This window comes from Physeter macrocephalus, chromosome 7 (assembly GCF_002837175.3).
Source record: "Physeter macrocephalus isolate SW-GA chromosome 7, ASM283717v5, whole genome shotgun sequence".
Taxonomy (NCBI): domain Eukaryota; kingdom Metazoa; phylum Chordata; class Mammalia; order Artiodactyla; family Physeteridae; genus Physeter; species Physeter macrocephalus.
This window is the reverse complement of record NC_041220.1, coordinates 119,293,229-119,308,890: the sequence shown is the minus strand read 5'-3', so window position 1 is coordinate 119,308,890 and position 15,662 is coordinate 119,293,229. Positions and strand designations below refer to the sequence as shown.

Sequence of the window (15,662 nt, the reverse complement as noted above, 5' to 3'; positions counted from 1 at the left end):
TTTTCAGGGATTGAGGATAGAATGTTTTGGTTTTCCCCTCACATCTTTAGAATATGGGAATAATTGGAAAGCAATTAAGTTATTGCACATTTTCTACTAGCAAAAGAAGTGTATGGTACCAAGGATTCATTTGTTTATTCAATAAATATTTGTTGTGCGCCTAGTATTGCCAGACTTCTTACAAACCCTGAGGATATAGCAGCAGTAGAGTGTCTAGACACAGGGAGCTTACATTCTAACACGGGAGTGAGGAAACAATAAATAACCAAACAAATACATAATATGGCAAGTGGTGAGTGCCTTTAAGGGCAGGGGAGAGGGCTGGAGGTGCTCTTTGATTTAGGGTGCATAGGGGTAAAGCAAAGCAGACATCAGCTCATGGCACTACTACCCTTGAGTCCTGTTTCTAAAATCTCCTCATGGCACTTTTTGAAATGAAACAAAGGATTCCGTTTAACAATCTCCTCCTATACTGATTTTTAACTGCAGCTGTCAGAGGTGATTCTGGGGGATAAAACTTGCATTTATTAAGAAATTACATGAAGACTACAAAAGAGCTTCATATACTAGGTATGAAACTTAGTGATTTTTACTCTGGTGTAAATATACCCAACATTTTCTGTTTTGACTAGAAATCACAGTAATTATCATAAGCACCATATATGCAGTTATTTCAGCGCAACAAAGAAATACCGACTTTGCTTCCAAAAGATATTATTATCGCGGAGATATATATCAACTAATTTAAAATTATATTTGATATGTTAACTACTCCGTAGTTACCTTAATTGAATGTGCATAATGATGATAAATTTTATACAATGTTTTTCATTTTACAAAATATTTTGGGATTCCCCAACTCATTGGAGCATCACATAGAACTGTAAAGTAAGGTATTGTTTCCATTTACAGTAGAAAAGTCAGAGATTCAGAGAAATTAATTGATATGGTAAGGCAGAGACAGTCCTCAAACCCAGGCATTCTGGTTCCAAATTTCACATTGCTACTGTCCCACTGTGTGCAAGCCAAACCAATGTGAATTATAACAGCAACCCAAAGTCCTTTCTCTATATTTTCTGACTTATGCAATAGAGACTCCCACGATAATAGTTTAATTACGAACTCTTTTGTTTTTTTAAACTGTTTGATTAGCATTATTTTCTTCATTAAACCTGCTCCAAATTAAAAACAAAGGTTTAGTTTGGGTTTTTTTTTTTTTTTTTTTTTTTACACACCCAAGAAAAGTCTTCCTTTTAATAGTCAAGGGTGTGGGGTATTAAAACATCAACTAAGAATAGTAATTAATTATAAATGCCTGTGGTGATGCACATCTTACATGAAACCACATTGAAAGTTGCGTGGAGCAAAAGAGCTCCCTCTGTTTAGTGGTTTAGTTTCACTTAAGTTTCCTGAGTGGTGGAATCAATAGATTCAGTAGAGTTCAGTTTACTCAGTAGAGATTTAAAACCATGAACTAAATCATTCATACCTTTTTCCTGTCCACCTACCCTACAGATGGTGAGATATGTTTGATTTTGGAGCTATTATTTGCTTCTCTTTCTTCCTTTTGTTCTCTTCCTTCCTGCCCACCTGCCTTCTTCCCTCCCTCCATGCTTCCGTCCCTTCCTTCATTCCTTTCTTCCTTCTTTCTTTCCATTCTTTATTCCTTTCTTCTTCTTCCCCTCTTTCTCTTTCTCCTTCTAAAAGTAGTTCTTAGAGGGGTATATCTTGAAGGGTCTGTTAAAATCAAACATGTTTCTTTAAGATTGGAAGTTTGGAGTTACTTTTAATTTCTATAACACATTTATATTAAGAAATATGCTAATCTTTGCAAATGAAATAACCATTTCTCTCTTCAGTATGAATTATCTTGAAATGTTCAGAGTCAATAATCAGTTGAAATGTATGTGTGTAGAAATATAAATATTGAAATATTGACTTTTATTTCTCATACTTCTAAAAAATTTTAATACATAAGTGAAATTTTATGTTGAATCAATTCTAGGAAAAGTACACAAAGAAATGTCAGTTTTAACCTAATATTGTTACAAATAAAATCTACCAGGTAATTAAAATGATAGAAGGAGAAAAAGCAGAAAATAGAAGTTAGATGAACTTGCTGCCAAAGTCTCTGGCAGAACACTGGATGTGAGAGAGCACTGATTCTGAACTCACGTGCCCAACTTTGAGCACTGATTTGCTAGGATTTCCTCTATAGTCTCGGAAAGATCACTTAAACCCTTTGATCTTCATTTCCTTTTCTTTAAAAATTAGGATGAGTTCTTAGTACCTAATCAATACAACAAAAATGAACATAAAATCCCATGGCAAAGTTATTAAATAAATTCACATTAAGATTCAACAACATCATGTGTTTAAAAAAAATCAGGGCTTCCCTGGTGGCGCAGTGGTTGCGAGTCCGCCTGCCGATGCAGGGGACGCGGGTTCGTGCCCCGGTCCGGGAAGATCCCACATGCCGCTGAGCGGCTGGGCCCGTGAGCCATGGCCACTGAGCCTGTGCGTCCGGAGCCTGTGCTCCGCAACGGGAGAGGCCACAACAGTGAATGGCCCGCGTACCACAAAAAAAAAAAAAATAAAAAAAATAAAAATAAAAATAAAAAAGATCAATCAATCATTGACCAATCATTCAATATATGATACATTTAAAAAAAAATAAACTTGTAGGGGCTTCCCTGGTGGCGCAGTGGTTGCGCATCCGCCTGCCGATGCAGGGGAACCAGGTTCGCGTCCCGGTCTGGGAGGATCCCACATGCCGCGGAGCGGCTGGGCCCATGGGCCATGGCCGCTGAGCCTGCGCGTCCGGAGCCTGTGCTCCGCAACGGGAGAGGCCACAACAGAGGGAGGCCCGCATACCACAAAAAAAATAAAAAATAAAAAAAATAAACTTGTATATCTCAATAGTGAATTCCAATCTAATGATGGGTTTTAGATTGAGTGGCAGAGTAATATAATTATATTAGGTTTGGGCAAATATTCCTTGCTTTTGGCATCTGAGGACATAGATGTATACATATACCAACTTATTAGTTGCCCAGGACCAAAAAGTAGTACTTGAGGGGCCTCTAATTATTTCACAACAATTATGTCATTGGTGTTTAAATCTGGAAATGTACGGGCATACAGATTGGTAAAGTTAAGCATAATCTGACTCTTAGTATCTTTTGTGTGGTTCTAGCCTATATTCAGAACAAATGAAGACATAAAATTGCCTTTTATAGGAAAAATATGAGTATGATGCCAAAGCACATAAGATGAGCCATCAAAGATGCCTTCCCCTTTTTTCTATCTTCACATTTTATGAAAACTAAAAGCCTAATCAATAATTTAACAAACTAATGGACATATTTTTAGACACAATGGACTCTTTCTGAAAATCAGTACACTGACAGGGCCACAGAGGCAAAAATGGAAACTAACTGCTAATATTTAATGTTTATCTTGAAAAGTTCTGTGCTGTGTCATGAGCACAGGGCAACCTGCCTTAAAACAGAGTACATCTCTTCTTGCTCTGCAAAGTTATTGTTTCTGTATTTGTTATAATAATGTGTTTTTCCTATGAGCTATGTATCCAACAACTCTGTAAATGATTTCATTTTTAGAGGCACTATAAGACACAGAACTGATATCCAAATATTTAATGTGTACTTTAAATAAGAATACATGCTCTAAAAAGATTTTAAATTCTAATTTAAGATACTATACTTGATATTCTGGTTATGGATATTAATATCCATACAATTTACAATGACATTGTGTTTGTCATTCAAGTAGGAAAAGCCAGAAAACTATTCTGGTATTGGCAGTCTGAAAATATTTTAGCTCAATTTAGAGAGGGTTGATGCTTCATTTTCTGGATAAAATAAAGCCTTTGTTTTTTACTTTATTCTTCCCTTTATCCTTTCTACTTAGTAAGAGAGGCAAAGTAAAATGCTATACAAAACAATTTTATGACTTGCAGCTAAAGACTCAGAAGAACAGCCACTTGCCCACATTTACATAATATTGATTATGTAAATAATCAATCCTGTTTGTCACTACAACAGGTAGTGCTTTTACCCACATTTAAAGATTATCCTTAGAGTTCCATTATTTTTATGCAATTCCCTATTATCAAGATTTATACATCACTTTATTTAAAACCTCCTTTTTCCTTGGACTATAGACACATCATTAAATGGATTTATTCCACAGGTAATGATCTTCCTAAAGTTAGTGCATGCATATTGCATCTGACATTGAGAAATGCTGTTATATATTTTTAATGAATAATTAGACTATGAGAGTGGCTTCAAGATTGGTTTTTAATTTTTACAACAGGTAAAAGGAAGAATTTAGATTTGTTTCTTGTTCGGTTATAATGGAGTTGCGAGTGTTGAGAATTGAGGAAGGGGCATATGTAGCATTGTCAATGACAAGGTGGGGGGCAGCCCAGAGGCCAGCCTGGTGACAGAAGCCCGACCTCGGTGACCCCTCTGGAAGGCCTGCTGCAGGTGGCCTGCTGACATTAGCATTTGATATCTTAGTCTTAAACTCATCCATCGAACACGGTGTCATTGCCCATTTTTATCATGTGAGAGGTAAACTGCTGCTTGTCTGAATCCATGCAGATCTCTGAGCTGCAGTATTTCAAGGTACAGTGGGTTTGCGTCTGCAAACCATTTGCACCAATGTAGCACAGTCATACCTTTTCTAGATGATGCTTTGGGGAGTATTGAGCCACAATAGTCTTACTGTATCCTTAAGGAAATAACAATCAAAAATAAATAAATAAATAATAGCACAGAATAAGTGGAGGAACATACACTGTCATATAAAAAATAATAACAATATACTATGTCTGTGAAAAATTATTTGCAAATATTTCATACTGCATTTCTTTCAACTTCCCTTATTTATGCTTCAAACCACATCCATTCTTAGTTTGTCTTATTCTTCCTACACTCTCTGAAAAGGTTTTGCTTTTTTTTTATAAACAAGCCATGTGGCCAGAAATACTAAAACTAAAATGTTCTGTCTACACAATAGCTGCTTTTAGCAAGTCAGATATGCACAGTTAAGCTGTGCTTGCAGAATCTTTCTTCTGAATGTGTGGTCAATTGACCATGTACCAGCACTAATATATTTCTAACCAGTAAAGCATGTACACATGCTACCCTTTACACAGTGATTTCAGCTTTTGTGGCCAGGGTGGTCATCTTTTTTCTCGGCAAAGGAACATTTAAATGTAGAAGCATGCCTCAGCTTAGAACCATGCAACATCTCCAGACCCTGCTTTCTTCCAAAGGTGGATTTTCCATTTGCCCTGCGTCAGTGTTATACTTCCTTCAGAAAGCAAGGCTTGTTCTCCTAAAGAGATTCTGGATAAATGACTTAGAATTAGTGGGCCACAAAATCATTTAGAAGCATTAGAAGCATTATTGGCAATACCCTAACAAAATGGTATACATCTGCCCATGATATAAAAATATTTTTTACAGTATTCTTCAAGTAGTATTTTTATTTACAATTTTGTCAGATTTTAGACGCTTACAGGTGCCTTAAAGTTCCATGAGATAGCAACATGAGATAAATGCATACTTACTGGGATCAAATGCATATCATTTTGTGGTGATTACAAAGAAGTTCTCATGACAACGATTGCAATTATATGGTCATCAAGTATTGATACTATGTTATGTTCTAAAAACTCTATAATTAAGTCCTGCCAAGATGGCACTTCCTATTTGAAAAAAAGAAAAAGAGCTTAAGAGTGAGAGAGAGTTTGGCCAATGTAAAAATCAGTGACATAGTTACCCTGAGCCTGTTCAAATGATTCCACATGAATCTTAATATCATTGTATCAACTAGCATTTGAGGCCTTTAATTTAAATTTCTATCCAAACAAGCTACCTAAAGAATATTCTTTAAAATAGCTTTTCTCTTTTTTTGACCTTTAGAATAAAAAGCTTTGAATATACCCAGGGGAGAGGGGGGGGAAATGGACTGGAAATATGATAGGAGTGATACTGCCTTCAAAGATAAATTTGCAGTCTGTCAGTAAAACTCTTTTCAAATATTATAATTCGTTGTCTGAAAAGTTTTCATGTAAGATTCCAAAAATAATTTATGTTCTGTCATTCTGATTTTTAAAAAAAGACTTTAAGTTGCCAAGATAATACTCACATAAATTTTCCACTTTCTTCTCTAAATAGATATTCTTTGTCTTTTATTTTCAAAACGGCAAATGGAAAACAATGATGGATGTCAAATTCTATACAAAAAACTATTTGGGTGAAGGTTTCGGATATATCATGTGTCAGATTTGCCTAGGTTTTAAATTCTTCTCTGCCATTGAATAGATGTGAGACTTGAACAAATTATTTCACTGTGCCTCAGTTTCTTCATCTGTAGAAGGGGACAATAACTGTACCTACCTTATAAGATTGTTGTGAGGACTTAATCATTTCATACGTGTAAAGGGCTTAGATTTATGTCTAGCACATAGTAAGCGCTATATACTTTTTAGGTGATATTTATGGGGAATAGGCCAAGTTCTCCCACTCTCTTCCCCACATTCAGCCTTGGTGAGGAGTATCTTTAATCATCTTAATGGGCTTTCCTCAGAGGATCCTTTTCAGCATTCTACTAAAGGGCATTCCATGAACCTGATACCTTTGACTTACACTACCTTATCAGAGTGTTATTTTTTAAATTCTTATGCAAACTAATGCTCTATTATTTTTTTCTTCTAGTTTTATTGAGATATAATTGACATACTGCAGTGTATAAGTTTAAGGTGTACAGCACAATGATTTGACTTAACATACATTATGAAATGATGACCACAATAAGTTTAGTGACCATCCATCATTTTATATAGATACAGAATTAAAGAAATTAGAAAAGAAATATTTTCTCCTTATGATGAGAACTTAGGATTTCCTCTCTTATCAACTTTCATATATAACATAGAGCAGTGTTCGTTATCTTTATCATATTGTGTATCACATCCCTCATAGCTATTTAGCTTGTAACTGGAAGGTTGTACATTTTGACTGCCTTCATCCAATTTCCCCTCCCCCAGTACCCACTCCCCGCCACCGGCTCTGGTAGCCACAGATCTGATCTCTTTTTCTATGAGTTTGTATATTTGTTTGTTTGTTTGTTTTTGAGGTATAATTGGTCTACCACACTATATTAGTTCCTGGTTCACAACATATTGATTCATTATTTCTATACATTTAAAAATGACCACCATGATAAGTCGTTACCATCTATCACCATACAAAAATATTAACTATTTATTGACTGTATTCCCCACACTGTACGTTTCATACTTATGAGTCATTAGACAAAAAAAACAAAAAAACAAGTTTTCTTGAGTTTGATTTCATTTCAACCTGTATACATATCTATACCAAAAAAGGTCTGGAACAGTTTTATAATTTTAGAACTGGTCTAATTCTGGTTCTTCTCTAGGTTGGGAGTTATTAGATTATTGAATTTGATAGTTTTTGTTTTTTGTTTTTTTTTTGAATTTGATAGTTTTGATTCCACAATGGGGAAAAAAACTGATATGTAAAGTAATACTATACTTTTAACAAGCAGTGAGGGGATGCCAATCCCAATTTCAATTTTTATTTTAAGAGTGAGCTTAAGAGTGACTTTGAAATAGAAATCAAATGTGTGGCTTTCTACCTGTATTAGTCTTTGCAAGCTGCCATAATAAGACACCACAGACCGGGTGGTTTAAACAACGGACATTTATTTTCTCACACTTCTGGAGGCTAGAAGTCCATGATCGAGGTGCCAGAAAATTCAGTTTCCGGTGAGACTTCTCTTCCTGACTTAAAGACAGCCGCCCTCTGGCTGTGTTCCCAATTGGCCTCTTTTCTGTGCATTGCAGGGGGGAGGGATAGAGAAAGAAAGGGACAGAGAGAGAGGGAGAGAGAGAAAGAGAGAGGGAGGGAATGCACTGTGGTGTCTGTTTTTATAAGGACATCAGACCTATCAGATTAGGGTCCCACCCTTATGACTTCATTTAAGCTTAAGTACCTCCTTAAAGAACCTATCTTTGAATACAGTCACATTGGGAGTTACAGTTTCAACATATGAATGTGGGTGTGGTGTACACAATTCCGTCCATAACACCCCACCTGAAATGATAATTGTACTTCTCATGAAATTCAGCGTTTAGGTGAGGGACTTCCTAGAGCTTCTATGCCACTTTTGAGCATATGCATATGATATTTACGGTCATTTTTATTTATTTTTCAGATCAGCATTTTCATGACCCATTTGTCAAACTATGGGAATGACCGCCTAGGGCTGTACACCTTTGTGAACTTGGCCAACTTCGCGCAGAGCTGGACCAACCTGAAATTGCGAACTCTGCCTCCAGTGCAACTAGCCCACAAGTACTTTGAGCTCTTCCCTGAGCAGAAAGACCCTCTCTGGCAGGTAACACTGCACGTTCTCTCCTGGGCTGAAAGAAAAGAAACCAGCGATTTGTGAGTGCCGAGCTTGTGTTAGGAACTCTGCTGGAGATACTAAAACTGTCATTTAATGCAAACTTCTTTTTTATCCAATAGTTTCATTCTCTTCAATAATATTTTTTATTTGTTTTATGGATTAAGTGTTCGCATTTTGCATTTGTTTTTCTGGGATTTTGTTAGTTGGTCAGTCAGTTTGGAAGTTTTGCATTGAGGATGTTGTTTTATTGTTGGTTTTTTCTCAGAGCTAATCACTTTGACTTGCATTTAGTGTGGGCACTAACTAGCAGTAAAATGGTTAGGCATTGGGTATCTAGGAAGATAGAAACCAAGGACCACCATAATCCAAGAGCGTAGAACTAGACCCTGATATGTGTGTGTGCAACACAGAGAGTCTAAATAAAAAAGGGAAAAGCAGGGCCTCCCTGGTGGCGCAGTGGTTGAGAGTCCGCCTGCCGATGCAGGGGACACGGGTTCGTGCCCCGGTCCGGGAGGATCCCACATGCCGCGGAACGGCTGGGCCCGTGAGCCATGGCCACTGAGCCTGCACGTCCGGAGCCTGTGCCCCGCAAAGGGAGAGGCCACAACAGTGAGAGGCCCGCGTACTGCAAAAAAAAAAAAAAAAAGAGGAAAAGCAATTATTACTTCATGCTCATACAGATTCTATCTTTTAAGATGTCTTCGTGCATTTTTTTAATCTAATCTTTTGCTAGGATCATATATCTATTAATAAAGAAGGAATTGTCAGTTTTAGGATTGCTTTTATGAATAATTCAACTTTATGTGGGAGCTACAGAGCCTCAGTGCATGAAAATGTAAACGAGCTGCTTCTTACCATTTATCTAGGAAAATGCCACCTTCCACTTTCTCGGTTCTTTATGCATCAGATTACATTGACCCACACAATCAATAAACTGGCTGCAGAGAGCAGATCATATGGTCTCCTGCTAAGTAGTCAGTAGAGGGCTAGCATCCTCATTAATGAGAAATCACTGCAAAACAGACGTTTTACCATCCTCTCTCCCTCTCCTGTGTTTCTATTCCATAATTCATGTTACATGCCCCTCTGTGTCTATATGGTCAGGAATTCATCCACCATATGTTTATTGAGCATCTACTATGTATAAGGCAAGGCTAGTTGCTCTTGAGAATGCAAAGAAGAACAAAATGCAATATTTTCTCTCAAAGTCAGCAGAACATTTCCTTGTTATTCTTACTCACTGCTATATATTTCAAAATGTGTTTTAAAACTGCTACAGTAAGTCATACTTTATTTTGATGATTTATTCAGCAGCTTGACCAGCTATATGTTTGGTGTATGTATTAAGTAGACGAATAAATAGATAAAGACATAGTTCTTGTAGTGTATATAGTCACACCACATAGATGTTGAATTTCATAAAGGCAAAGCTTTGTCTCCCATAAGTGGTAGTTACTCAGAAGTGCTCACATACTTATAAAATTGATAAATCATTGATAGTAAATCAATTCTTTCTTCATACATGTTTATTTATAAGATATCTATAATTCGTGGTTACAGTAACAATAAAAAGTAAGCAACTTAACAAATGTGGCAGACAGATGATCTAAAAAATGAGTCAATGGCCCCAAGCTCTACTCTTTCTTTTCCTTCATTAAAAAAAATGCTTTTTTTTAATGAAGAATTTGTATTTCTTAATATTGTGTGAGTTTTTTAAAAATAAAGAATTGTATTTATTGATATTTTTGCTATCAGTGACACTGTTTATTTTGTTAGGGAATGAATATAATCAAAGACATGCCAGCTCCAATAAGATTTGGTTAATATGATGATTTGATTTGATTTGATTTGTTTTTTATTAATTTTTATTGGAGTATAGTTGCTTTACAATGTTGTGTTAGTTTCTTGCTGTACAGCAAAGTGAATCAGTCATACATATACATATATCCACTCTTTTTTAGATTTTGTTCCCGTTTAGGTCACCACAGAGCATTGAGTAGAGTTCCCTGTGCTGTACAGTAGGTTCTCATTATGATGATTTTAAATATGATGATCAAATGCTTGTTAAATATGAAATACTGTGCTAGTTGATTGGGAGTATAAATGAAAATTAGAATGAGAAAGTAGAATTATTCCTTGAGAACTACGTCACTTTGGAAGACATGAGAACATATACATACACAAATAAAACATTTGTGAGTGTGACTATTTTAATTTTGAATAGCATCATAGAGGTAAATTCCTAGGGAGTTCTTAATAAATGATACAATTAATCAGAAGAGGCTTCAGAGAGTTCACAGATTTTTGTTATTGTTGTCATATATATGTCTATTATCAAAACAGCTTATTATAAGAGTATTTAAGTAACACTCAAGAGTAAATGTTTACTAAAAGACTCCTGTTTTATCACATGAATTATATCCTTTATATAGTTTCTTTTTTTAATTTATTCATTTAATTTATTCTTTTTTTTTTCTTTCTTTTTGGCTGCGTTGTGTCTTTGTTGTGGTGTGTGGGCTTCTCACTGTGGAGGCTTCTCTTGTTGCGGAGCACGGGCTCTAGGCGCGCGGGCTTCAGTAGTTGTGACACCTGTGCTCAGTAGCTGTGGTGCACGGGCTTAGTTGCTCCACGGCATGTGGGATCTTCCCAGACCAGGGCTCGAACCCGTGTTCCCCGCATTGGCAGGCGGATTCTTAACCACTGTGCCACCAGGGAAGACCTATATGGTTTCTTTTGACTGAAAAATAAAGTTGCAAACATTTCCCATTAACAAAAGTGCCATATATTCTCAGATATATTTAAGAAAGAAAACAAGGAATAGAAAGCAAAATAGCATTTAAGTTGAACAGGGAATTATTCACATACATGAGATTTTGAGAACAGTAGACTTACTGAAGCAAATCTGATAAACTTTGCCAGTCATAAAGGGTGTCAGGAAACTGCAAATGATCAAGTAAAGATAAAGTGCATAATACTTTTGAGTTCCTTTCCCTGGTGGTTTTCTCCTCTTCTCATTTTTTTATTTATAACATCAAATAAAACAGCTAAAGGCGTTAGCATCATGTCCTTTATACAACATGAATTTAATTTTACAAAAAACATTTAAGCATAACCAACACTAATTAAATGTTTTATAGTCCATTCATCACAACCCTACAGAGTTAGGATCGATTCATATTATGTGTCTCTGCCATTGCTATACATTCTCTAAATTAAATGTCGCAGGTACTTTATTGTATTTATAAACATGCCTTTTTATTTAGTGCATTTCACTTTTAAAAAGTTATCTTTCCTTAGATTTTCAATTCACACTTTTTTATTACCACAAATATAAAGAAAATGTGCAAAATGATAATCTTAACATCTATTTAATTTCCTTTGGTTCCTTATGTAAATTTTCATTAGCACTAACTACCATATATGTGAAAACTGCTTTGTCACCTAATTAAAAAGTGCAATATGAATATCTGTCAATGGACAGCATGGTAAGTACAATGCAGAATGTATGCGCTCCCTTCACTGGAAGTGGAGTCTTTCGGAGTGAGTTGTTTAATACAAGAATATGTGCTGAGGACACACACGGAACTCTATCCCTAGAGTACATCCTTCTCAGTATAGTCCCTGGTGTGTAAGATTCTTAAAATTCTACTCATGGGTTTCTGTTAATTCATGTCCCTGTTTGTTTGGGTAGAATAATCACTACAAAGCATAAAAGAATAAGGTTTCCTCTTTTTTTTTTTTAACTCTTATTATAGAAACCAAAACCACAACATGGAGGCAGTTGGAAGGTCAGATTCTTGCACATTCACTAATCAATGCTTTTAAGCTCTCAAGCTGTCAGGTTAGCTCAGTCTCAATCTTCAGTCAGTCACTCCAGAGTCTCCCTATCTATAAACATGCCAAGAGTGATGTGGATTCCTGCTTGCCTGTGTGACCAAGAGTATGGTCAAAGAACTGCAGTTTCTCTCTTTCCATGCCAGTGTCTCCAGGATTAAAGAAGTAGGGAAGTAAAGCCACAGTGTGCTGACCTTAGGGAGTTAGTGCCTTAGTTGGTTCTAGCTGTGAAATCATCCAACTCCAGCTTAGAGATGATGCGATTTGAATGTCTGTGACATAAACATATCACAAGGTCTAGTGACATACACACTGTAGATTCTATTAGTTTGTGTCTATTGAAGGAATGCTGACGCAGAGAATTACAGATTGTAAGAGCAGGAGAAGTTAGGGACATCTAGCCCAACTTACTCATTTTAGACACTTAAGGAGGTGAAATGTCTTGTTCTAAGTCACGTGGCTTATTAGGGACAAGTCAGGACTAAAGCTCAAGTTGCCTTATTTCTAAGCCAGTGTAGTAGTCCCAACCACACCAAGATGGTAGTTTTACATTTAGAAAAATAAATCTACTTCTACCATCGACTGTCTGTGTGGAATGAAATATCAGGATACCCTGTGACTTCTGAAGAATCTGATGGGGTATTCAGTGTGAGTTTTTGCAACCTATGCTTCTGAAGTACCTACGTAATAAAAAGAAAGATCTTTGCCTTCATGTAATTTACAAACCATAATAGCATCTGGTTATGTGAACAAAATGACATCAAAAATTTGTCTTCATATTTTTTCCTCTCTTTTCCACTCTATACCTTATTTATTACGCTATTATTGCACTTACCTTATGGTATTGCAGACACGTGTGCTTGTCATACACCAGCTCATGCAAACCTTAAGGAGTGAGGCTGTGTTTATTCATTCATGTTTGTAACCTAGAACCTAGCATAGTACTGTAGCTACTGTCATTAAAACCTCACAAATGGATAAGCAAAAGCAGAGGGATGTGTGTGCACAAGGAACAGTAACAGTGGCACGCTTGTTTCCTGGGGAAGAGTAGGCATGTAATGGGACATAACCTCCAGGAGCACATACAAGCCAGTCAGGAAAGCTTTGAGAACTACCAGAGCAATTTGGGTTTGATAGGCAACAAGGAGCAACTATCTGTGTGTTCTGAAGATGAGAGTGAAATAATTTTTTTAAGTGTTGGCCAAAAAGATTATACCAGAAGCTTTTATTTCCATGACAGGTAAGAACAGGGAGGAGCTAAAGTTAGGATAATAATCTAGCTATGAGAGAGGGAAGCCCTTAATAGTTTCATGGCTGTGGAAAAAAGTGAGACCTTCCGAGAAGAAGTGTTAGAAATTGTTTGTGGGTGAGATGCTGAGATTAAAGGAACTCTGATACATAAGTAAGTACCCCCACAGCTGGGGAAATAAGAGTTCTATAATTTCATATTCTTCACTTCCATTTTTTCATCTTTTAGCCTTTCCAGTGAAATAGCCAGAACGGTTTTTATCACTTCACAGAGTCAGAGCAGAGGTACAGACTTCATCATCATCTGACATATTTTTCCTAATTACCATGTGGTTACATTTCTCTTCTTAACTCAGAATAGTATTTAAACCTTTCAGGAATGCTTCCCATATACTCAGGTAATTCCTCACAATTTTAATTCTTTAATTTACAAGAAAACACTTTACTGTTTTGATTACACAAGGCTGTCAGACATTCTGACATCTAGAAATGGTGACATAAGTCATGGATTTTCCTTTTCCCATCAATCAGTTGCAAATATGATCTTCTCAGATGTCAAATTCTCCACACAAGTAACTTACCGAGGTTTCGTCATGGAAAAACTACTTGCAGGTAGCTCATAAAATATAAAATAAAATAAAATAAAATAAATAAAATATAAATTGTTATAATACTTTCATACTTTATGAATCAAAATCATCATAAAATAAGTATATTTTGGACCCCTAATCCAAGTATAACAATAAAAAACTGAATTTTTTGTGTTTGCCCTACAGAAATGTCTGATAACTTTAATGTCATACTAAAAATGTCATACTGTGAGTGAATACATTATATGAGACCAACCTATTAATAAGAGTTTAAAAATACAGTTTCTTTCATTGAGTTGGTTATCCAGATTCCCTGACAGGATAGTCTTATAACAGTAAATAATAATATAAGGTATTGTATGCGAGAGTGTGCAGTTATCTGTTTGAAGATACTCAGAGCTACAGAGTAAACTTGTCACCTTCTCCTGGGGTCAGTTTTGCTTTTGAGACTATTTCATGGGAAAATACAAATAGTATACATTTATTGAAATAAAGGTGGTGTAATATGGTAAAGAATGCATAGGGGTTTAGGATAAATCAGAGGTAGTTTGTGCTTAAAGCAACTCTTGTGGCACTATTACCCCGGATCCACACATGAACCACCGGCCCCTTTTACCCACTTCCACCCCCAGAGGTTGACATTTATGTGCCTCTGTAATCAGAGTACTTTGGTAGAAAAGTGTGAGTATGAATCAGACTATCAAGTGCTACAGGAGTTCTGTGGAGAGAGCATTCATTACGGATCAGTGCACGCAGAAAGGAAAGGCGTTTCCAAGGAGTTGAAGGACTCCCTAGCTTACATGGTGTACAGGTAGAGTCTAGTCTCTGTAAGGATGGTGTGTGTCTCAGAGTTTCTCCATATGGATTTGCTAATTGAAGCACTGAGAATACACATCCCTAACCTATTAAAATTCCTCATCGGTGTCTGTGGATTGTATTAAGCTTAAATGACATTGAGAGACAAAAAACTGAAAGTCACCAGCTTGTATAATGCAGATTTGGAAAAGGATTTTGTTTAAAGACAGGTACACGGCAAAATTAATAAGCAGAAGAAAATTTAACACAACACATCCAGGTAGTAGGAAGCAGAAGAATTTAAAAAGAAAAACAAAAACACCTTTCATAGCATTCTCCATTAAACAGTGAGGTCAGAAGAGCAGAAAGCAAGCAGGGGGAATAGAGAGAAAGCCAGTAACGTGGAAATGTTTCTAATTAACAAAATAATCCTTCTACCATGAGCACTGGGCGTTTTTAATGTTTCAGCTATTAAGGTCTAGAGATCTCCTCGTTATCTGGAAAAGGCACATGACTTGAGAGGGGATAATCAGTCTAACTGATAATTCCGTGGTGTTCTTCTCAGGGAAGGATGTGTAGAAGCAGTGAGCAGAGCAGATTCTTAGTAGAGAAAAGGCAGGTAGGTTGGAATAACCAGATCTAATGAGAACCAAAGTTATCTTCATGTCTTCTATAAAAATATGAACTTCAGGATAAGGTCAGTAGTGTGATTTTTTTTTTTTT

General features: G+C 36.3%; 1 protein-coding gene across 1 annotated transcript in view; it reads left to right on the top strand.

Annotated features, from left to right (window-relative positions):
* LOC102986434 (bifunctional heparan sulfate N-deacetylase/N-sulfotransferase 4) overlaps positions 1 to 15,662 on the top strand; it is a 157,222-nt gene that overhangs the window by 89,723 nt on the left and 51,837 nt on the right. Inside the window, exon 5 of the mRNA XM_028491537.1 lies at positions 8,278 to 8,460. Within this exon, the coding sequence (XP_028347338.1) occupies positions 8,278 to 8,460 (183 nt within the window). The remainder of the gene's footprint in view (positions 1 to 8,277; positions 8,461 to 15,662) is intronic.